Source organism: Gymnodraco acuticeps, unplaced genomic scaffold, assembly GCF_902827175.1.
Source record: "Gymnodraco acuticeps unplaced genomic scaffold, fGymAcu1.1, whole genome shotgun sequence".
NCBI lineage: Eukaryota > Metazoa > Chordata > Actinopteri > Perciformes > Bathydraconidae > Gymnodraco > Gymnodraco acuticeps.
The window spans coordinates 53,056-76,604 of NW_022991953.1; the positions used below are offsets into that span (position 1 = coordinate 53,056).

The 23,549-nt window shown below is 39.9% G+C and overlaps 1 protein-coding gene across 1 annotated transcript in view; it reads left to right on the plus strand.

Moving 5' to 3' along the window:
• Window positions 1–22,262, plus strand: part of LOC117535956 (gamma-aminobutyric acid type B receptor subunit 1-like) — a gene marked incomplete at its 5' end in the record, with an annotated part of 74,474 nt that extends 52,212 nt beyond the window's left edge. Inside the window, 3 exon segments of the mRNA XM_034200635.1 lie at window positions 14,548–14,676; window positions 17,296–17,439; window positions 18,058–22,262. Coding sequence (XP_034056526.1) covers window positions 14,548–14,676; window positions 17,296–17,439; window positions 18,058–18,345 — 561 coding nt within the window.
• Between the last annotated feature and the right edge of the window lie 1,287 nt (window positions 22,263–23,549).

The following is a 23,549-nucleotide window of genomic DNA, read 5'->3' on the forward strand; positions in this document are numbered from 1 at the left end:
CAAAGATGTAACCAACTCCACAGTGAAGTGTCAGTTGTGTACAGCTGTACTGAAGTACAACAAAAATACATCTGCTATGCGCAACCATCTGAAGATGAGGCTCCCGCTGCCGACAGCTAGCACTAGCAGTAATGCTAGCACCAGTGAGCAACGGACCGGCGTCAGCACAGGACAGAGGCAGACGAGCAGCAAGAAAAAACGGGTCAACAGTGATGCGGATGATGAGCTAGGGTTTACTGCCAGCGGACACCGCATATCCCCACAATGGATAACCCACTGGAGTGGTGGGCAGAAAACGTGCACCGCGTCCTCCGTTTAGCCAAGCTTTCGAGGAGCTATTCCAGCCACAGGCACCCCGAGTGAGAGGGTTTTTTCCCTGGCAGGCAACACTGTCACCCGAAAGCGGTCAAGCCTCCTTCCCTCACATGTCGATGCGTTGGTGTTCCTCGACGCAAACCAACAATCTGGAAAGGTGGACGTTATCGTGGAGGACAGCGAGTAAAGTGTTGCGCAATGCGCTGTTGCGCACTGGATTTACGTGGCATTTCAGTAAACAGAGTTGTTTGCTGTCGATTTTGGTGAGTCCAGTTACTGTTTGTTATTTACTAAGTCCAGTTACTGTTTGTTATTTACTAAGTCCAGTTACTGTTTGTTATTTACTCAGCCATGTAACACAAACTAAAATGCAGTGTTTAATGTAACTGTATGAGTTCTGATATAAAATACAGTTGTACACCTCTCTCTGTGTGTCTTTATTATGACGTAACGACTAGTCGACTGCTATTTTGAAAAACGTGTCGACTAGTAAATATTGGTAGTTGTGAAACCCCTAACACACACACACACACACACACACACACACACACACACACACACACACACACACACACACACACACACACACACACACACACACACACACACACACACACACACACACAGAAGCAGCGTCCTTCCTGGCTGGCAGTGGACACAAATATGCAGGACAGTGACATGACAGAATCAGGCCGGCTCAAGGTGGCCAGCGGTTCAACTTGAATACTTGGTGCACTGCATGTGGTGGACCGAGAACACCTTTGCGCTGTCAACTTCAACCGTATAGTATGTTTGTAATTTCATTTAAGATACGGAAGTACATTCAAATGAATGAATCTTGGTGTAGGTTTACACAGGATAAACAGCGGGCTCTAGGCTGAAAGTCTGGTGTTTGTTGGACCCTGTGTGTGTGTCAGCAGTGTGCCTCTCTGCAGGCTCTGCACACTCAGTCCTTCACTTCCGATCCCACAGCCCGGCCTCTCAGCAGGCAGTGACTTTCTCTCTGACCTCCTCTCTCCCTCTCACACTCCTGGGGTGTGAGGGGGGGCTCACGTCCAGCCCCCTTTGTTGGGTTACATGAGACAGAATGCGGCCTGTGGCTCTGCTGTCTGGGATTTGTGACTAAATTATGACAACGCTCGGCAGCGTGCCCGGGGAACACAGAGCTGGAGTGATGTGTCCTCATCATCAGGGACACGGTCACATGACACACGCCTAAGAGACATGTGTTTCTCTGTGCACACGCATGCACTTTGTTTAAATGTATATGAATAGTGATGAAGTCAATTGACAGAACATGTATTGGCGACTATCATTTTGAGTTACTTTTCAGGTTATATAATATTCCATGCCAACTGTGACCCAGCTACAGCTTCTCATTGCTGAAGAGTAGTTGTTTCCTGCATTGTTTTATACAGTAATTGAATACTGAATCTCTTTTTGTTTTTAGACAAAACAAGAAAATGCCACGTTAGAATGTTAAACAGTGATTGGCATTTTTTTACATTTATTCTAACATTAAACACAAGTAACAATAATCTGAGTTGCCAAATGTGTGGCCTGGCAGCTTCTGGATCAGGGACAGGTGAGGTGTCATGGCACCTTCCTCACTGCGAGTGGGACCCAGGTTCCCCTCAACAAAGACACGCCTGTTTGCTATCCTGGATTGTACTTTTAGAATCCACGTCCAGTGGATGTGTAGGATCTATAGCTTGATAGATATTATGAAGATGATTTGAGGTCTCGCCAGGAGAACGTGTATATACTACGTCTTTCCCCTATTCATTTCTATTGACGGCAGCGTCCATGTAAAGTTGGCGTCAACCCTCACGGGGTGAAAACAGTATTTCCGGTCTCGAAGTTTTCATAATAAAACCGGATATATTCCCCTCACTGTCAAATGATTACACAGTGATATCTGCATTACTCATCCACTAAAAAACATCAGTTTATCCTTGTTAATTACACAACATTGATTGGTTTAAATTGTGTACAATGCTTTTGTGTTTTTAACCTTCGATTCGGAGAAACAAATAGTTTTTTAGGAGTTTAGACACTACAGTTTCCGAAGACACTACACTACCCAGAATCCCCAGCTATCGTTTGGGACTACAACATCCGCCTTGCTTGACAAACCCTGTGATTAGTCCTCAAGCTCTGTGATTGGATGTTGGAGTGGCAGTGCGACAAGGTTACGCCGGGCATCAAACAGCTCTTTGAAATGGAATGAAACCACGGCAGACTCCAAAACTGGACTCGAACGGGTCCAGCCCCACCCTCCAGAATTACACATGCTGGCTATTGTGTGTTTCGCAACATGTTCTATGGCACGTCTCTACTGGGAATTGTAGTTTTCATATTTCCCATAATTAGAAGTTGCCAGTATTAAACTGTGTACACCCCTGGAGGTTTAGGGGATACAAAACACATTGGTGTTATCAAATACACATTTTTTTTAAATAAATGGGTGAAAATTGCTTGTGCCCATAATGGGCAGCATTAATATATATACCCACATGCCAGCTAAGGTCAGAAGAGCTTTATTTAACAGCTGGTCTTATGTCTGTGACCCCTCCTGTTGTTCATTGATAAGACTGAAACATGCACTTGTCAAGGTTCAGAGGCACATTTTGCAAATATGGCAGAAGCCATCGATCATCTTAAGATAAGATATACTTTATTGATCCCAAGTTGGGAAATGTTTTTGTTACAGCAGCATGTACAACATGCAATTTATTGTTACTTTGTAATTCTACTCCACGACAATTCAGAGGTTAACCTGGTATTTTTACTCCACTACATTTATTTGTGTTACTTTGCAGATTCTGATTAATGATGTGAAATGTATACAACCCTTAAATCAGACTTTAGTTACACCTGAGTCAAATTCAGGGAAGGTGATTGTCAAGTGCCAAAATAAACTGCAATATATTAGACGTTTAGTACTTTGTAAGGCTTAATATTTATCTGTAGATACCCCCGAAAAAAAATTCTTATTCGACCTAGAGAGAGGGAGATACCCCCAACTTTGTTTTCTTATTCAAAAGAAGACCTTAACTTAAAGTATTCTTTAATGTTTAAATAAAGCCTTATTAGTTTGTCTGTTTTGCACATCCTCCTATTCATATCTTTGGACGTCCTGCACTAAACTGTTTTATTGTAGAGATCACTACAGTATCTTCTTGATATTTTCTATTCTATATTTCTATCATTGACCTTCTACTTTCCCCTTATTTTGTATGTAGGTTACTCTTAATATTTAACTTTTTTCATCAAATATAACATTTAACAACAAAATTTTTTTAAATGCAATAACGTGCTTTAACCACTAGGCGGTGCGGGTTAAAAAACTGTCAAGTTTACAGTGTTAACACAATAAATTATACTTTCCAGTACAGAAAGGTATATCCGTAATTGAATGGTAAGCTATTTAAATTGTGATTCCATAGATGTGTCTCCCATCACCCAAACCCCCTGGCTATTCTCTCAACTCAGTATTTACATTCTTATATTCAAAGAAAATCAGTAATATCTTTAAAAAACGACAAGTCCCTTTCTATCAGCTGTGCACCGTTATGGTGTAAATATAACATATCTACCAATTGGATCAAATATAAAAGTCAGCCGAATTAATGTTGATACTGCAAGGAAATGGAAATGTGAAGAGAAATGGAAGATGTTGTTTAATTGCTAATATATTTATGATCCACGTCACATACTCAGTTTCGGCGGCATTTCTTCCAGTTTGTCCAAAGGTCTTCTCATCAGGGCTCTATAAATAGAAAACTAGATGTGTAATATTTAATACAGCCGAACCGTGTATTACAATGCCGTTATGTGATGACTTTCAAAGATTTCACATCGCATAAACACCATATCCCAGCGTGCATTGCGGCTAAAACATCCAATCACCGAGCTTCAACGATAGCTGAGGATTATGGGTAGTTCGATGTTTTAGCCTATCAAAACCTCTGAAAAAAGAAATGTGTCTCAGAATCTAAAGGGAAAAACACAAAAGCATTGTACACAATTTAAACCAATTAATGTCGTGTAATTAACAAGGATAAGCTGATGTTTTTTAGTGGATGAGTACGGCAGATTTCACTGTAAAATAATTTGGGGGTTGACGCCAACTTTACATGGACGCTGCCGTCAATAGAAATGAATAGGGGGAAAGACATAGTATACACGTTCTCCTGGCGAGACCTCAAATCATCTTCGTAATATCTATCAAACTATAGATCCTATACATCCACTGGACGTGGATGCTAAAAGTACAATATACACTTCTCGCTAGAAATCTAATCAAAAAGCATTTAATGGCCAAACTATTCTATAATTTAGGATTTTCCAGAGAGGGTTATTTGTGAATATAGGACCCTCCGGAGCGTTTGCAGTCAACGGGAGCACTAGAGGTTGAAAACTTTAAAACGTGATTATAGGTCGTAATACGCGCTTGAACAATCGACCTATTTGGTCGTATGAGTTGGAGGACTTGTTGGTTTCACTGCACCTTGGCCAGACAAATAAATCAAATATTAGCCCTTTAATTCATTTAGCCCATTTGAAACTAATGCACCAGCACTTCCAATGGTCTGGCTTATGTGACGAGATTATATCAGCATTTTTCTTGTTGTTCTGTGTTTGTCTTAATGGTGGAGCATAAACACAAATATCACAGTGAGATGAATAAAACCCCTTGATGTAGTTAACCTTATACTTAGACCTACATTCCATTTCTGAGACTGATGTTGATATTAGTGTTTTTGATTTAATATCTGGGGGTTTTGTACAATAACATGTACAAACATCTTTGATAAAGGTCTCTTAACTTATGCAGGATTGTGAAGAGGAGGTGTAGTTTTGCTCTTTGGTGGTGGACAGATGATTTCAATTTCTAAATCATAGATATAATGTGTTGGTATTTATTGTTCAAATGTGATAAACGAATACATCAAATATTGGTGATCAGTCAGGCTTCAGTATGCAGTGCTGCTTCTGAAACTCCTTTCATCCTGTCTGTGTGACAGGGCAGGCAGGACATACTGACAAGGTTTCTGCAGGATCCTCATCTGCTCTGTGTGAATAACTCTGACACTCCCCCCAGGTGTTCTTCAAACATCTCTGGTGTGATGGTGTGTGTGTGTGTGTGTGTGTGTGTGTGTGTGTGTGTGTGTGTGTGTGTGTGTGTGTGTGTGTGTGTGTGTGTGTGTGTGTGTGTGTGTGTGTGTGTGTGTGTGTGTGTGTGTGTGTGTGTGTGTGTGTGTGTGTGTGTGTGTGTGTGTGTGTGTGTGTGTGTGTGTGTGTGTGTGTGTGTGTGTGTGTGTGTGTGTGTGTGTGTGTGTGTGTGTGTGTGTGTGTGTGTGTGTGTGTGTGTGTGTGTGTGTGTGTGGGCCTGTTCGCTCTGTCCCTGGTAGATTGTTCAGTTTTCTGATAAGAATCTAAGAACAAGAAGTGCTTTCAATGCAACCGAGCTTCAGCATTCTGCTCTGTGGGATCATTTAAAAGAGAAGTGCACACACCATCAATCAGCTGACTGACTCTCACACACACACACACACACACACACACACACACAGACTTGCAAGGCTTTTTAATCAGCAACATCTCCGGCGCGTCTGATTTTGTGATTTCCATTCCCTTCGTGGTATTTTAATTCATCTCTGAGGATTATCCATTATGCACTGAACAAAGCTTAAATCAAGCCTTAACTACAGTAAGTAGGTGAAATGTAAATTGGTACTGAGAAAGAATCGTGTGTTTACCGCTGTGTTTCCTCTCCTGCTTTGTTGTGCTCTTCATGAGCGAGTGTTCTGTCAGCGCCTCGCTCTGAAACACATGAGTTGATCGTAGCAATGGCTGGCTCTGGGATCTATTTATGGGATCCTCTGCCACCTGCTCATTTGGAGTGGTCAATATTTCATGGGACTTCACTGTATCTGTGGGATTTAGTTCCAAAAAACTGTTCACAATGTGTTGTTTTGATTTTCCAGAGTAGCAGACACAAAAGGCTTTTCTCCCAGTGTGTATGTCCTCAATTCCGCTCGGTCTACTCGCATTTTAGGGATATGCAAGTGGAGGAAATGAGGAAGAGACTCGGGAGCGACGAGGCGAGGCAACAGGCATTTAACAAAAGACACATCCTTTCCTCTGAGAGGTCATTTTAAAGCAATGTCAGTTAAAGATGACATGTGACACAGCATCAACTGTCCATTGATGCTGCTGGTGATTTGGAGCCGATTCCGGGGGAGGTTACTGATAACGTCTGGAGAAAAATAATAGTTTCAGGTCTCATAAGGGGCTGTTAAAATGTTGCGGTTTTTTGCGTGCTTGAATCCACTGTTGTCAATGTACACGCACATATTATCAATGGTGTGACCAGGGCACTACGGCTGCGTGACTGCGTCCTTTTATGAAAGCAGTTTCACTTTTTTGTTTGTAACACATCAGCGCAAACTGCTTGTCAAGTAATGACAAACAACCAATCACAGTGGGAAGATATCATTCTTGTCTTCCATAAAATATGAGTAGTTCATTATTTGAGTGCGTGGCAAACGAAACCCAGAGCTTAACATATGTACAGTGTTCCCACTTAACTCAGCTGCTTTTATGTCACACATTCATAATCTCTTCTGGAAACAAGTACCAGTTATCAAAGCTACACACACACACACACACACACACACACACAGACACACACACACACACACACACATACACATACACACAGAGCGGAGCTGTCAGAACACACATGATGATTTGACATCAGGAAGTTCCTGTAATATTGATACAAATAAAAAAAGATTGAAATGAGTTTGGTAAATACATTTCAATATAATGAACTGCCACTATTTTATAAACAATATTGTGTATCTTCTATTGTAGATGGTCTCATGTGACACATAGTGGTTGTACTGCATATGGTTCAGTGAAAAATAAAGGAGACGATACCTTTGCTCCAAAAAGGTTGAAAGGAGGCTATGATGCGCCCTGGTAACTGCTTTATCAAAAAGCAGAATATGAAATAATACCAAGCAGTTTGATGTGTGTGGAGGTCAGTGTGGTTCTGGCTGCTGTCGTTTAAAGGCCATAATGATGTGAGTGACTGTGTGTAAACAGCACTGCACTCTGCGTGATGGTGCTGCTCTCCTCAGGCTGCAGCACACCTACAGTTCTGGTGAAGATCCAGATCTGATTATTATACTGTCTTGATTCACTTGGGGTTGTCTTTACTAAGTCAAGACTTTGACTTTGACAATAATAATAATAATAATAATACATTTATTTTGGGGGGCGCCTTTCATAACACCCAAGGACACCTTACAGGGTTACAGATTTACAATTTACATTTACAATTTTACCTTACAAATTAAAACAGTGGATTTAGTGAAGTATCAGCCGGGGTAAGACAAGACAAACAACAGGAAATTGACTACAAAAGGACACAAAAGGACACAGGGTACAGTTTATAAAGAAAATGCCAGTTTGAACAGGTGGGTTTTGAGTTGGGTTTTGAATGTTGTTATGGAATCAGACTGTCGGATGTGTAGTGGCAGGGAGTTCCAGAGTCTGGGAGCCGAGCAGCTGAAAGCTCGAGCACCCATGGTTTTGAGGCGATAGCTTGGGACGGTGAGAAGTCCTTCGGACGAAGAGTGGAGGGTGCGGGAGGGGGTGTACAATGCTCTACTGACTCGGATCTTGACTTAGACTTTGACTTGCTCCTACTGACTAGACAAGGGGTGTCAAACATACGGCCCATAGGCCAAAACCGGGTCCAATCCGACCCACACGGATGAGTTTGCAAGGTGTAAAAATTACAGAGAAGACATTAACTGCAATCTTCATGACTTTTATGTATTTTGTATACACTTATATATTTGCAAGGCACTTTCTTCCTTAATAGTTCCCACTTTAGTTTGTATGGTGGTGTGTCAGGATGACTACACAGATGTGGAAATGAATGTCAAATAATTTCATTTGGAAAGAGATAGTTCATTTCATTAAATGTGAATATTTTCAGAATGTACTTTTTTGCTCTAAAACAAAGGGAACCGTTTGGAGTTGTTGTTCTTAATAGGTTGTTATGCTGTGATGTTACTGGTCCAGCCAAGTTGACACCCCTGGACTAGACTCTTGACAGAAGTTGTTTTAAATAACTCCGAACATGATTTTAAATGATTGTGTTGACTATCTCCAGAATTAGCTGACACTGATTTCACTTGGACTTCACTTATTGGAAACACATGATGGGATAAGGATGAAAAAGGATGCAAGTTTTTGTTTAGCTTCAGTACATTTTGTAAGCATGATGGACAGACTAAACGGCAATTTTATTTCATATGATTTGACTTTGGGTTTTTATTCTCACCCTTTTCAGTTTGATAGGTATTTCTTCTCTGTTTCTGTCTTCGTCAAATAGTAATGGCAGATATATCCATCTCATCAATGTCATTTTCAGTCATCTCTACAGCTGTGGTAGTGGTTGCTGGTAGCCGTTCACTTCAAAGTTAACAAACAAAGAATATGTTGATTTAAGAGTTGCTATTTTGGTCTGTTCTTCAAAGTTGTCTGTGAGAAGGCTGCAGAGTGTGAGCAGTCTGTCTGCAGATCCACAAAGTGAGAATGCTATTTGTGACAGCGACTTTGGTGAGATGAATTGTGTGTGAGCGGAGGTAGGCTTTATGTGTTGCTGTGTGAGTGATGACAAAGCAGGAAACATGGCGTCCTCTGATGTCAGACCGACACTGGACAGTCTGGAGGGGATTTTCAGCTTTTGCTCAGCGAAGTCTATTGATCTGTATCGATCAGCAGCCTCACGTCCACCTCCCTCATGTTCCCTCTGATGTCTCTCCTCTTCTCTTCCTGCCACCCTCTCACATCCTCTTTCTGGGTCAGATTAAGCCTTGTTGGTACATAATGAGTAGCATTATAACAACAAACAAAAGTGAATGATGTCTTAATGCAGATAGATGATAGTAAAAACATGTTGGTTAAATACAAGGGGATTTTGATACTGCCAAACATAAGCTCTGTGGGTTAGGGGAGTGTAATCAAGTATTAACACCTAACAACATTGTTAAAGGATAAATGCATTCATTGTAGAAAAGAGCTTACATTTGGCTTAAAAAAAATAACATCACATCACATGACTTCACCACCGCTAAGTTAATGTCCTGCGTGATGGTAGTCTTATTCAGAAATGTGTTAACCATTGGTTAAAAGCCACATAGGAGCTTCATAGAACAAAACGGGAAAATCTTGCTCGGACATACCTTAATTTGCGAATCGTACAAAAAACATGTTGTAAAAAACATTACCTTTGCTACGAAGGATAATAGTGGTAGATTGCTAACTCATTTCCAGGTGTAGGACCCACTCCTGCACTACTGTATTTGGCGAAGTCCCTCCCCTTCCGGTGGACCTCCATGGGACCTTATTTCGGAAAAATTATGTATTGAAGTCAATGGAGAGAGAAAGATTATCTTTCGATCCCGTTTGAATTGTGCCACGAATTACACATATGATGTTTGTAAATTTAAAAGATAATTTTGCAAGTCAAAAAAATAAAGATGTGTCGTAAAACTGTGAAGTAACACATTTGTTTGAAACGCTGAATGAACTACATCTCTGGTCTCGCACAACAACACACGTCACCAAGATGGCCGTCACTACTGTCTTGTCAACAAAAGGATTGACTACCCTCACTATCACCACAATGAAACACATCCAGAAGAATGTCATGCAAAGCTGCCTGCCTGCCTTCCTTTGATTCTCTCTGAATTGCCTGGTCTTTTTAATGTTTAATGTCAACCATTTGTGCAGTACTCTTCAAAGGGTTCACGAAATATGACTACTACTCTTACTGTTTAACATGTTGGGTTACTTAATGTTACTTCATGTTAAGGCTAATAAAAATGACAAGGCTGTAATGCTAACTAACGTGCTAGCTAGGTAGCTAACTTGATCCAGCCACTCCTGGTCCTTTCATCAGACGGGAAGCGAAAGAACGAGCAAGACCCATTGCTGGTATGATAACAACCTGGTACTAAGCACACAGGCATCTTGCTAAAGTTATCTTATCTTAGCCAGCGCCATATAGATAGATTATATATATATATGGTGCTGATCTTAGCTATCTCTTAGTGGAGGAAAACAATTATGACATCACTTACTCTGGGATTTGTAGTCTTTCTAGTTGTGTATTTTTCATAGTCTTATATTTCAACAGTTTTACGACAAACTGTGACTTTTTTTACATGGAAATTATTTTTTAAGATTGACAAACATCATATGTGGCACAATTCAAACGGGATCGAAAGATAATCTTTCTCTCTCCATTGACTTCAATACATAACATTTCCGAAAAAACTCTATAGAGTGGCGAAGTCACGCCCATCTACTTCCGACCCATGGGACCTTATTTCGGAAAAATAATGTATTGAAGTCAATGGAGAGAGAAAACTTATCTTTCGATCCCGTTTGAATTGTGCCATGAATTACACATATGATGTTTGTCAATCTTAAAAAATCATTTCCATGTAAAAAAAGTCACAGTTTGTCGTAAAACTGTTGAAATATAATGAAAAATACGCAACTAGAAAGACTACAAATCCCAGAGTCGCGTAAGTGATGTCACAATTGTTTTCCTCCACTAAAATAGAGATAGCTAAGATAAGATAACTTTAACAAGATGCCTGTGTGCTTAGTACCAGGTTGTTATCATACCAGCAATGGGTCTTGCTCGTTCTTTCGCTTCCCGTCTGATGAAAGGACCAGGAGTGGCTGGATCAAGTTAGCTACCTAGCTAGTAGCTAGCACGTTAGTTAGCATTACAGCCGGCTTAGCCTTGTCATTTTTATTAGCCTTAACATGAAGTAACATGAAGTAACCCAAAATGTTAAACAGTAAGAGTAGTAGTCATATTTCGTGAACCCTTTGAAGTGTACTGTCACACAGTGGCGCCAGCAGGGGGGGCCATGGGGGCCATGGCCACCCTGATATATTTGTTGGCCCCCCAACCACACACACCGCCTCGCCAGTCACGTATGCATAGTAGTTTATCTGATATTTAACAACAAACACACAGCCAGCGAGTCGCTTGATTTGAGCTTCCAACGCTCATACTGCAGCCCCTCCCTCTCCCTCTGCTACTATGGTAACACTCTGATACTCGGCGCACCACTCTGATACTCGCGCGCACCACTCTGATACTAGCGCGCACCACTCTGAGATTCGCACAGAGAGCAGCAGGTTGCAGCAAAACGTTTCTTTCTACTGACTGGACTGGAGTTGACAAAAATCCACCTGACTTCTAGAAGGTAAGTCGTATACGTTCGTTGCCTGTTAAGCCCCACAACACTTTAGGCTTTAGTGTGTTAGCTTTAGGTAGCAACAAACGGAGATATGCTTACCTTTAGCTGTTATGCTGATCAAAAATTGTGTTCAATGGCATTAAAACGAGAAAAACGCTGGAAGACCTGGAAAACAGGCTCGGGGCTCAGTAAAGGCTGGCTTGACTTCAGGTATAATTTGTCTGTAAACACACTTTAACCCTAACCCCTATCCTAGTTAGCGTTAGTTTAGCTTGCTAAGCTAACGTTAGCTTATGTCGGTATGCTGGGCTGGTGTAATGCGTAGGCTACTATTAATCACTGCTGTGTGTAATGTCAATTTGCAGAAGATGAAGAGAAAGTCAACAGACATCTCTTCTTATTGTAAGAAGAAGAAGAGTAAAGGAGAGACAGAGCTGGCAGGGGAGCAGCAGCATAGGGCTAGTAAGGAGATGACCATACATGCTAGAAAGTACATGTGGAACTCTGTTTTGTAAAAGTGAAACTAAAACCTAAGTACTGTTTTATTAATGTGATTGTGACCTTTGTAATCATTTAAGTCTTCTACACACTTTAGGTCTGCAGCTCCTTCAAAATGAAACGAAAATCTATGCAGTTTTTCCTCTTCTGTGTTCTGAGGTTATGAGCCGACCATTAGTCAAGTTTGTTTTCATAATGTTCTGTATGCTAATTTAAAAAAAGGGTAACCAGTTTGTTTATAAAGTATATACATTCCAAAACAAATGGAATACAAGCTATATGTATTGCTCTCACCACAGTGGCCTAATCTAAATAAAAAATAGAAATATGTCTCGTCACCTATTTTCTGTCTAACACTAAAAGGTGGTGTTTTGTGTCATTTATAATGTTTTTAATTTGCTATAAAGGTCAATAATAGATGGTGTTTTTGTGTTCAATCACAGTATGTATTTACCATTTTATACCCCTTGTGTTTTTGGGTCCTGTTGAAATAAAATAGTCATGTTTTAAAACTTGATTTAATAAAGTCATGTCAATCATCTTTGATCCCAGTGTGACACAAACAGCTTTGTTCAGTCTAAAACAATTTATAACCTAGAGACATAATATAACTGAAGAACATGTTGTGTTGCTGTTGTGTATTGTATGTGTTGAGAATGCTGGAAATGTTGTGCCTTACAATAAAGGAACTTGTTTAAATTAAGCTGCATTTGTCTTTTTAAAAGGAAAGAACAACTAGCATATATAAAAAACAAAACAATAAATCACCTAACACATGTATGCATAACACAAAACAAGGTTCTTTTAAATGTTGTTTGAAGTCAAATGTTAACTATCCGTATTATATTCACTTCAGATGAATAGTATCAGAAAATGTAAAATAAGAAACCAAAGTATATCAGTAGGTGATTCTCTTTGCCATTGTTTTCATCTAGTCTATACTTTTACAACAATTACATTCTTGGTTTTGGTGGGCCACCCCAAGATTTTCAGTGGCCCCATTTGGCCACCCCTATGAAACATTTCTGGAGGCGCCACTGCTGTCACACCGGTGTTGATTGATTGATTGAAAAGTTTATTAACAGCTTGTATATTGGGTACAGTACAGTACAGCTCAAAACATATAATTGTTAAGGGGATGCAGACCAGAGAAAGACTTTCGTCTTGTTTACATCAGGGTCCCCCATTTCCAATTCATCATATCATTTAAGACATATAAGACATATTTGACATACAGATGGCTTATTTACAATTTACATACAGGTGGTTTTTTACATACAGATTGCTTATTTACAATTTTCATTGTGATCATTCTATCTATAATACACCATTTAAACCCGGGGGAGAAATGCTAACGCTAATGCTACATTAGCATCGGCGATCTTTTCGATTTCATGCTATCTGCACAAATGGTTGACATTAAAAAGATCAGGCAGTTCCGAGAGAATCAAAGGAAGGCAGGCAAGCAGCTTTGCATGACATTTTTCTGGACGTGTTTCATTGTGGTGATAGTGAGGGTAGTCAATCGTTTTGTTGACAAGACAGTGACGGCCATCTTGGTGACGTGTGTTGTTGTGCAAGAGATGTAGTTCATTGGGAGTTTCACACAACAAAAAGTGTTACTTCACAGTTTTACGACACATTTTTTTTTTTTTGACTTGCAAAATTATCTTTTAAATTGACAAACATCATATGTGTAATTCGTGGCACAATTCAAACGGGATCGAAAGATAATCTTTCTCTCTTCATTGACTTCAATACATACTTTTTCCGAAATAAGGTCCCATGGAGGTCCACCGGAAGGGGAGGGACTTCGCCACTCTTTTATCCATGTATTTTTTTTCTTTTAATGTTTATTTTATTAGCTTTTCTTTTTAATGACTGATTTTAAATGCCATTTTCTTAATCTCTTTCATTTTTTGTAAAGCACTTTGAATTGCCTTGTGTTGAAAAGTGCTATATAAATAAACTTGCCTTGCCTTGCCTTGCCTTACACTAGAAATAGAGAGGTTGTATGACAATGATGCAAAATAATATATGAAAGCATCCAGAAAAATAATTACTAGATGACAACATTATTCAGCTTTGACTTTATAGGAAGGTGAAGGTCAGCTGTATATCTGGGTTTTCTATTATATAAAGAGCTTTTAGTCAGGGTAACTCAAAATGAAGGCAGCTCTGATCAAGGTTTTCTGTAACTGTCCAACTCTGTTAATGTTTTATTTTCCATGAACCAGTCTTTAAACACTGCCAGAGCCCATACTGTGTTCCTGTTAGTGTTTACTTCCTGTCTGTCTTCTTCTACTGTTCCCTTTAGTGTTTACTTTACTAGGGCTGCAACTCAAAATCACTAGTTGACCTAACTATGATATATTTTTTGTAATACAATAACTAAAGTGTTGTTTCTGTCCTGTTTCCTCAGGTGCTGTGTATGATCACAGCTCCAGTCACCATGATCCTGTCCTCTCAGCAGGACGCCTCCTTCGCCTTTGCCTCCTTGGCCATCGTGTTCTCGGTCTACATCACCCTGGTGGTCCTGTTTGTCCCCAAGGTAAAGTCACTTTCACTATGGGAGGGGGTTTTAATCTTCTCTTGACCAGTTTGATTATAAGATATTTTACAAAGTGAGAATGAATGAACGAAGGTGGTCGCCTTAACACGCCCCTTTATGACAGTTTAACTTGTGATTGGGACAACGTGGACATGACTGTGCTGCTATAGAGTATCCATCACTGGGGCAGTCTTCACCACATGTTTAACCTGAGCCTGCAGAGATTTGCAGAAAAGCAGTAATGAGGTCCAACACTGATGATTGGGGGTGACACCTGATTCGCTGATAGCGTACGATGGTCATAGCAGATTAAACCGACAAGATACAATGTTTACATTTATTTTTATTATTATTATTTTAGACAAAGTCGGGCTAGCTGTTTCCCCCTGCTTCCAGTCTTTTTGCTAAGATTACCCAATCTCTAATTCTGTTCTTAAGTGGTCAGCTTGTGCTTTGCACACTGAGGCCCCTGGCGTTCAGCTCACTTCAGAAATCTTGGGCCACGCACTGTAAGTGTCCTGAGGCGCAGGTATGTCAGTCAGCACACCGCTGGTTTGGATAAACAGACAGGAGTTACGGCATGGAGGCAAAGTAGTGTATTGGGTTAGGGTTAGAGTGTCACGGAGTGAGTAGGTGGGCAGAACCCAAATGCAGTACAAAACTTGGAGGCAGGTATAAATAACAAAATCAAGCTTTTTCTAAATATAGCTGTTAAAAAAAGACATGTAACCATGGGGAGCAGACAAGTTGAAACATAATGTAAGGAAACAGCAAAACAAAATGAAGAAGAAACCGGGGAACACGGGTAGCAAACTCAGGAGGGAAATAGAGGATCAGACAGAGACAGGAAACCAGGAACAATGACACACCGAACCACACCAGGGGAACATAGAGGGAAAACTGACAGAACACAGGACTAATCACACTGAGGAGACACAGCTGGAGAGGGAAGGCAAAAACCCAGGGCAGCAGGTGATGGGGGGGAAAGGATCATCAGGTCGGACAGACATTAGCAAGGGGGGGCGGGGGGGGGGGGGGGGGAAGACTGGAAGTAAAACAAGACAGGGGAGAAAATAAATGTCAAAATAATAACAGCAAACATGAAACACCTAAAGAAAGATCATGACGCTGTTGCACATTAAAGCTTTGGAAGTTCACAAGTGGGGTGTTTACTGAATTATTTTATATTGTAGAACAAAACATAAAAATCTCTTCAGCTTCAACAGACCCTATTTCAGGCTACTTACCAAAACTTCGAGATGAGGGAGCCGAAAGTAGTAAAAGCTAAGTCTGCTGCCCCCGGCTACAGAAGTGCAATGCCCATTGGCTTCTATGCTGTTACTCCTGCCTGCCAACCACCATCTAGGTAATACACTGAAGTGCCTCATGCGACCCCCCCCCCCCCCTTCAAACAATCTGAAATCTCTTTTCAAAGAGCCTGGCCCAAACCATTTAAAAACAGCTGCATCAGCAAACTATATAAAAGTGTGTGAGGCCAGGAGTTCCCATACACTGCTGGCCTTATAGATGACTGGTCGATCCTTGGCAGGCACTCCTTGCTTTGACTTTGACATCTCACTTACTGACAACTTAGTTGTGCTAACACATCTTCTAAATGACCATATAGCATAACCTACAAGGCACACATACTAAACATTTTTCAAATCATAATGAATGGAATTGAATGTCCAAACAGCACCCTGAAGGGTATCAATAAAACACATCAGAAATGCCTTGCTCAGCACACATATATAGTACCTGCAAGAAATACAAGCTAAGTTCAGGAAAGTTGTCTAATAAACATAAATCAGAGATGGTCAACTCCTACTGCTAAACTGTTTACAGGACAGGCTGATAAATCAGTGTCAACAGTGACGCAGCAGTAATTAAAAAATGAACTGATTTAACACTTCTCTGTGTAGTGGAGCAGGCACGACTCTTATTCTCTGTGGAAGTCAACTGTACATTCAAGGTACTCTCAAGGGAAGTGTAATATCACCCCACATATTACTATTCAATATAAAAACAAAAAAATGTCAGGGTCCAGTTACAATAACCACAGACATTACATGTAATCTGGTCCCAAAATCTAAATTAAGTATATCCTCATTAAAGCTCTACAGTGAACAGTTGCCTCCTTCACTTACACATATCTAGTTGGCCTTTAGTTCTTCTTTTTTTAAATAATTGTAGCTTTTACTTCTCCCCTTTATCTCCTCTTCCTAAGAACAGGCAAACAGCCTTGGGAGAGCTGTTTCCCCCGGTATGATAAGGCAGTCCCCCTCGTTCACAGCTGTGTCCAGATGTGGCCCTGATAGCTCACTCTGCTTGTCATATACAATCTTCTCTTCAGATAATAACAGGAAAAACTGACACACAGGGTCAGAGAGCAGGAGGGACATCTGGGAGTCCATCTTATCAGGTGGATGGGACAGAACTTACGATATTGTTTTGTAGAATGTCATTTATTTTCTTAGGATGAGTTAATATGGAGTAAAAGGCAAGAGAAGTTCAGAGTTGGTTTGGCAGAGGCTGTGTCTCTCCGGTGTTGTCCTTGTGTGCCAGTTATTTGCCCCAAGAATATTATCACAGTAAGGAAAACATGTGCATGGTTTGCAGATGCGGCGTCTGATCACGCGGGGGGAGTGGCAGTCAGACGGTCAGGAGACCATTAAGACCGGCTCGTCCACCAACAACAATGACGAGGAGAAGTCCAGACAGCTGGAGAGAGAGAACAAGGAGCTCCAGAAGATCATCCAGGAGGTCAGACAGCCATCTATTGTCCATCTTCATCATATTCACAATGTAAAAGTATAAGTAAAAAATGTAGATATTGGTTTATTGAGTTTGCAAATTTAGGTTTTGAAAGTACAACAACACAAATGACATTTGTCCCTCAGCCTTCCACAGGGAACAGAGATGTTTCAATTGTCCTCAAATCATTTGATACTGTACTTATTGACATATGAGGACAGGATTGAGGCATCTCTATTACTTTTCTGGTTTCTTCAAACAAGCCAAAGTATGAGGCTAAAAACTCAGGACTTTGAGTAGCACACATAAACATTTCATTACCTTACTATTAACATGTACTCAAATTGTACATATTCTCAACACCATATCTAAACTAAATCAGAACTATCGTTAGGGTTAGATCCTGCTAGATGGATGTGAGCAAATGTTTTTGGTAATGAAAGCCGTAAATGCCATGTTCAGTGAACCGGTCTAAAACAAGCCTGGGACTTTGATCATCCCTGTTTTCTTATCTTTCCAAATAACTCCTGTCAACGATCTAATGTATTACAAAATGAGCATAGCATGAAATAGAAGACTTGTCCTAAGAGATGACTTCGTAGTCACTGTGCCCCTCTGTCCCCTCAGAAAGAAGAGCGTGTCTCTGAGCTGAGGAACCAGCTGACTGAGCGACAGGCCCTGCGCTCCAGGAGAAGAGCTTCCTCTGTCACCTATCAGAACCACAGCTCTCCGGCCCTCGCCATTCACCAGAGCGACCCAAGGTCCTTAGCCCCTCCTCCAGGGTACCCCATCCCCATCTCTGACCTCCATCCCATCCCTTCGTCCTTCGGAAACTCGTCCAGCCTCTACCAGCCAGACAGCAAAATCACCCGAAATAACTGCCACGCCAGCCAGCTGCAGCTGCTGTACAAGTGAGGGGGGGAAGGGACATTGGAGGGATGAGGACAGTAAGGACATTCATAGTTACATGGAGATAGATAAAATGGTGCACGAAGAACAGATACAAAAAAATCTGTATATCTGTTGGAGGGGCTGAATCCATTCCACCAATCAGCCGAGGCCGGAGGATCACCAGTTTTCGTGATCAATATTAAAAAAGTATATATATCATAAAACAAAATGTACATACCGTCTTTTGAATCTTATCTGCCAGTGATGTTTAATGTGCCATCTAGAGTTTAAGAAAAACTTGAAATTAAACTTTGTGAAGCCCTGAACCCCTTGGCTATACTAACTGTCAAACTTTCCATTGATACACTGCACATGAAGAAGTTTACAATGATGGCAGATTTAACGATCTGAATTTCGGTCATCATTTAAACAAAATTATTACATTAATGAATACGAAAGCATCTTGGCATTTGTGGCAGCTGTTGATTATGTTGGCTGAAATCCCAACTGTAAAATGGATTTACTTTATTTTGATGCTAATCAGATCCATTAATCTGTTGGAATTGAAAAGTGACTCTTAAAATGAGAACCCTTTGGTATTGACATGATGGATGCATGCATGATATTGAATTTAGTCTGAGACTAAATCTACATATTCCTGGGAAATTGTGAGTTGATGAAAAACACATGGTAATGAAGAGCAGAATTGTTCTTGATCTCCAAGTTAGCTAGTTAGCCAGGTCTGTAAGAGTGTGATAATGAAAAGTTAACATCATTATTTTAGATTATTTTAATATATTGTTCATATTTTTGAAAAATTATGTTTTACTTTTACAAATAAAAAGGCTTTGAGGATGAAAACAACCACTGACTTTGACAAAGTAAGATTGAGAATAAACCTGAAGTGTAAACCTCCTCAAATCCAGTGAAGAGCACATGGTAGCTGCTAAGATTAGCATAAACTCTCATAGTTGCATCTAGGCCTAGCTCTTACAAACAGGAAGTCCTTGGACAGAACAGGACTTTTAATGTAAGTTTTTAAGCCTCAAAACAATGATGTTAACAAATAACTCTTGGCCTTGGACGTTATGCTAGGTTACATCTGAATGCAGTAAGCTAGTTAGCCAAACCTTGCACTTTGCAAACATGCTAGCTCTTATATGTTACTTACAGTGTCGTTAGTATTGCCATATGTACAGTTTGTTTCTTGTTACTGTTTTGTATAGGGTGTTTTTTGTTACTTTTATGTACAGTTCATTCCTCCCATGTTTTTCTTTGTTTTTATTATGAATCAGATTTACTCTCTGTGAACGATAAACCTTATTGTTACGATTCATGCTACATAAACATGTGTTTATTGGGCTGTATTAAAGGGATTGAAGTGTGAAGGGTTTTGAATTGGTGTTTTATGAGGTACTTATCCAAAGTCAGTGTATACAGTAGATGGCCGCACCCCAGAAGCAGACAGGGGTACTGGGACAGCAGCAAAGCAAAGCACCCTACTGCTGTGGGCGGGGGCATACAGCCTCATTTTAAAATGGCCTACCTTAAAACAATATTACTATGACCTTGCCATGAGAAAAACCTTTTTCAAACTCAATGGGCAAAAAAGCTTAATTTGTTTTACTGTGTGCTGTCTGCAAGGTATAGGGTTAAAACTATTCTGAATATAAATGTTGCCTAAACTGATATGGATATTTTTTGTGTGGGCCCTAACTATTTAGTTCACTAATGCCCCCTACCACAGCAGTAGCTTGGTTAGCTGCTGTGCCCACATCTGGTTTATCCAAACTACCCTCTGCTCTAGGTGACACACTGTCTATGGATAAGTACCTCATACAACAACACTTCACATCCAAACTATTCCTTTAAAATAGATATTTAAGAACCAAGTGTTTAGGAGGGTTGTGTCTTTAAACCCTTATTCCAAAAACAAACAAGCTGAGCAATTGAATACACAGTGCGTGTGTGTAGTTTTAGCCTCAGACTTTTAACATAGTGCATGCATGTTGAAGATCCCTTTAAACATTGCTCTTATTTAAAAAGGGTTAGCTAGAAAATTGTCATCAGTGTTTTAGTGGTTGTTAGCTGAATATGGCTGACACAATCTGCAAGCGTCAGTTTTCTTTCAGTTGACAAGATAGATGGCCCTGACTAGAAATGAGAGCAATTGGGGCAAAGCAGTGTTCATAGCTGTACCTTACAATATTGCCTCCATATGTGTTGGATAGTGCTATGTACTGTATTAAGAGGTTGTGAAAAAGGGCAGACTCCAAGATGAAACGTTCTGATGTTTCGTAACAGTGGTTGTATCCAAAACATAATATATTTTTGGTCATTTTAGCTCTTTTTGTTAAATGTTTGATGTAGGTTTTTTTAGATTGTTAATAGTCTCTGTTCAAAGAGACTTGTGATTCATTGTACATACTTGTGTGTTTTCATGCTTAACCCCTCACTGTGGATGAACTGAATCCTGTTGATTCAGAGCTCAGAAGAAAAGTATGCTGTCATCTGTCAGATATTTATTTATTGCAAAAAGAGTGACTGCCACTCTCGAAAGTTGAAGGAGCATTACATGAGGCTAAAACATTTGTTTCTCTCCAAGAGCTTAATTGTTTTCTTTTTTAAATGAATGCAAGTTTTGATATTTGAATAGTTTGCTATATTTATCCAACAGATATGGGTTGAACAGAAGGTTCAAGATCAGATCTTTTAGGGACTGAGGCATAGTATTGGGACTGAGGCATAGTTTTAACCAATAGTTTGAAAACGAGAGCGTACGTTTTAAATATCATCAGCATAAAGGAGTACATTTGATTGTTCAACTTCTTTATTGGTGATTCTATCCCACTTGAACGTAAGATTGCCAAATTCAGCATTTCTGTTTGTGTTCACTCTTCTGCTTTTTTGGTCTCACTTCCACAAACAGATTTTTGTGGGGATTTGTGGACAAAGAGAAAGACTCCCTGACAAAGTTTCCATGATAGGTTTTCATTCCAGAAAGTAAAAGTACAGCACATGCTGACTGCCTCATAATAACTTAACGCAACAACACACAAAACAATGATGAACATAAATAAACATAAGGACAAAATATGTTTATTTATGCCTTCCAAAACTGTAACAAGCACTATTTTAACAAAGATCGATAAAGAGATCATAGGGGCGTTTTCTGATAAGCCACCTCTGGGTAAGGTTTGCTTATATTCAGGATCCGGCTAGGGATTGGTAAAAATGATGGTCATCATTTCAATAAACTGTCAGTAGTCAAAGCTGCACCACCTTAGTGACATTTTCAACATCATCTTCGGTGAATAGACTTAGCTATGGTTGTCATAAAAAAGACAACTTTGCCAAACTTCTGTTTCAAAGTTCAGGAATGAACTATCATGCTCAATTTTGAGAGACAGTATTGGTAGCATAATGACTCATTGCGGGTTCGGTGTTATGTTATCCCTGCCTCTCTTTGTAACAGATCGTTATTTTATTGAGGGTCCGGCTTTGGCTTTTATGTTCATTACCTTTTTCACCGTCTTAACCTCTCATGTCAAATATGTTGTGCGATTTTTGCCTGAGGTATAGAGTTTGTCTTGCCTTCCATTTGGGTCTCTTGTTCTCTCGGTGTGATAGCATAGCTTGCTTTATAGCGTGGGTTGTTGTAAGCACTTCTGAACTGACTAATAACTACAGTATTAGGCGCAGATGTATGAACCGGTACATCCTTTCAAAGTGTAAATATCTACTGTGTGTGTGTGTCTGTAACAACGTATTTTTACTGTTTGTAAAGCAGTGAAGATGTAAGTGATGTTGGTAACACATGACAATATGCACACTGACTGTAAATAATGACATTGTAAATAATAATGAAGTTTGACTTGAGCAAATACAAACTGTACAGTTGATGTGGTACAGTACTCAAAATATATTTCTATATGCTGTAATATCTGATGTCAGAGATTATTTGGAATGCAAGAATACAAAATAAAACTAGTTGTTTTTCCTAAACTATAGATGAGGTTGTAGCCAGATGAGCAGGGCAGTCAGTAGTTACACATCTGTACGGACAGAAATAACTCAACTGTTGGATACATTGGGATGAAGGTGGTGCACACATTAGTGTCCTAAGAGGATGACTACCCTGACTCTAAAGTGGTGCAGAGATGTTGTTGGCCAACCTGAAAGTCAGCATCGAAGAGGCGCCCTCGACAGAAAGGGGGGGGGGGGGGTTCTATTAGATTTTGGTTTATTGCAGAAAATAAGCTCTGTGGCAAACACACATTTATTATGATAGCTTCACATTTTGTCCAGCATGATAATCTCCACATATTAACGCAACTTTGTGCAAACACAAACGCCAGAAGTAAAAACCTAATGTTAGGCTATAAACAACGACATCAGGGAATGTCTGCACTAACGCTAGGCTAAAAACAGATTTGTGTTAGCGTGATGATGTATTTTATGTCGCAAAACAAAACATGAAAATATTTTGCTTGTTTGAACCACAGATTGTTTCAGGCTTCTAATCAAAAACATTGTCTTCAAGAGGAGAGAATATGCTACATCATTTCCGGGTTTTAGGACTCATTCCTGCGTCTCTCTATTCATCTAGCTCAGCGACGTGAAGTCAGGGGACGCCACACCTGTCATGCTTCAATTAAAAAGCTCTTGCGAAAAAAAAAAAGACTTTACAGATTAACAAACAGAGATGACAGTGTTAACAGATTAATATAATTACACGAAAATAATGAAAAAACACAAGATAGAATGTGAAATACAAATAAAACAGATACAAATTGAACTAAAGAGAGTATGAGTTTGAAACTACATTCAGCTAGAAAATGTGAATCTTGTACGTAAGTTACCTGTAGGCCTATGTGTGTTGTAAAGATGTTTACATCAGAAAGGCCAGGAGTATGCATATTCATTAGAAGAAAGGTTCTTACTGAATGGTTGAAAATTCATGTGAATAGATAACACAAGCTGAACAACTCAGAGCAGAACAACAAGTAAGAATGTGCAACCCATGATAAGGTATCACACAAATGGAGGGAGTGCACAAGGAGTCACCTTCTTGTGTCTAATGATTGATCTAATGTGTGATAATGTGTTTTTTATGATCTTGTTCAAATCGGTTGACTTGACAATCTGTGTATCTACCGTCCATTTGTTTTTCTTTATTAAACAAGTAAACGGAAGAGCGTCTGAGAGGCCTTTTTGCTTTTTACCTT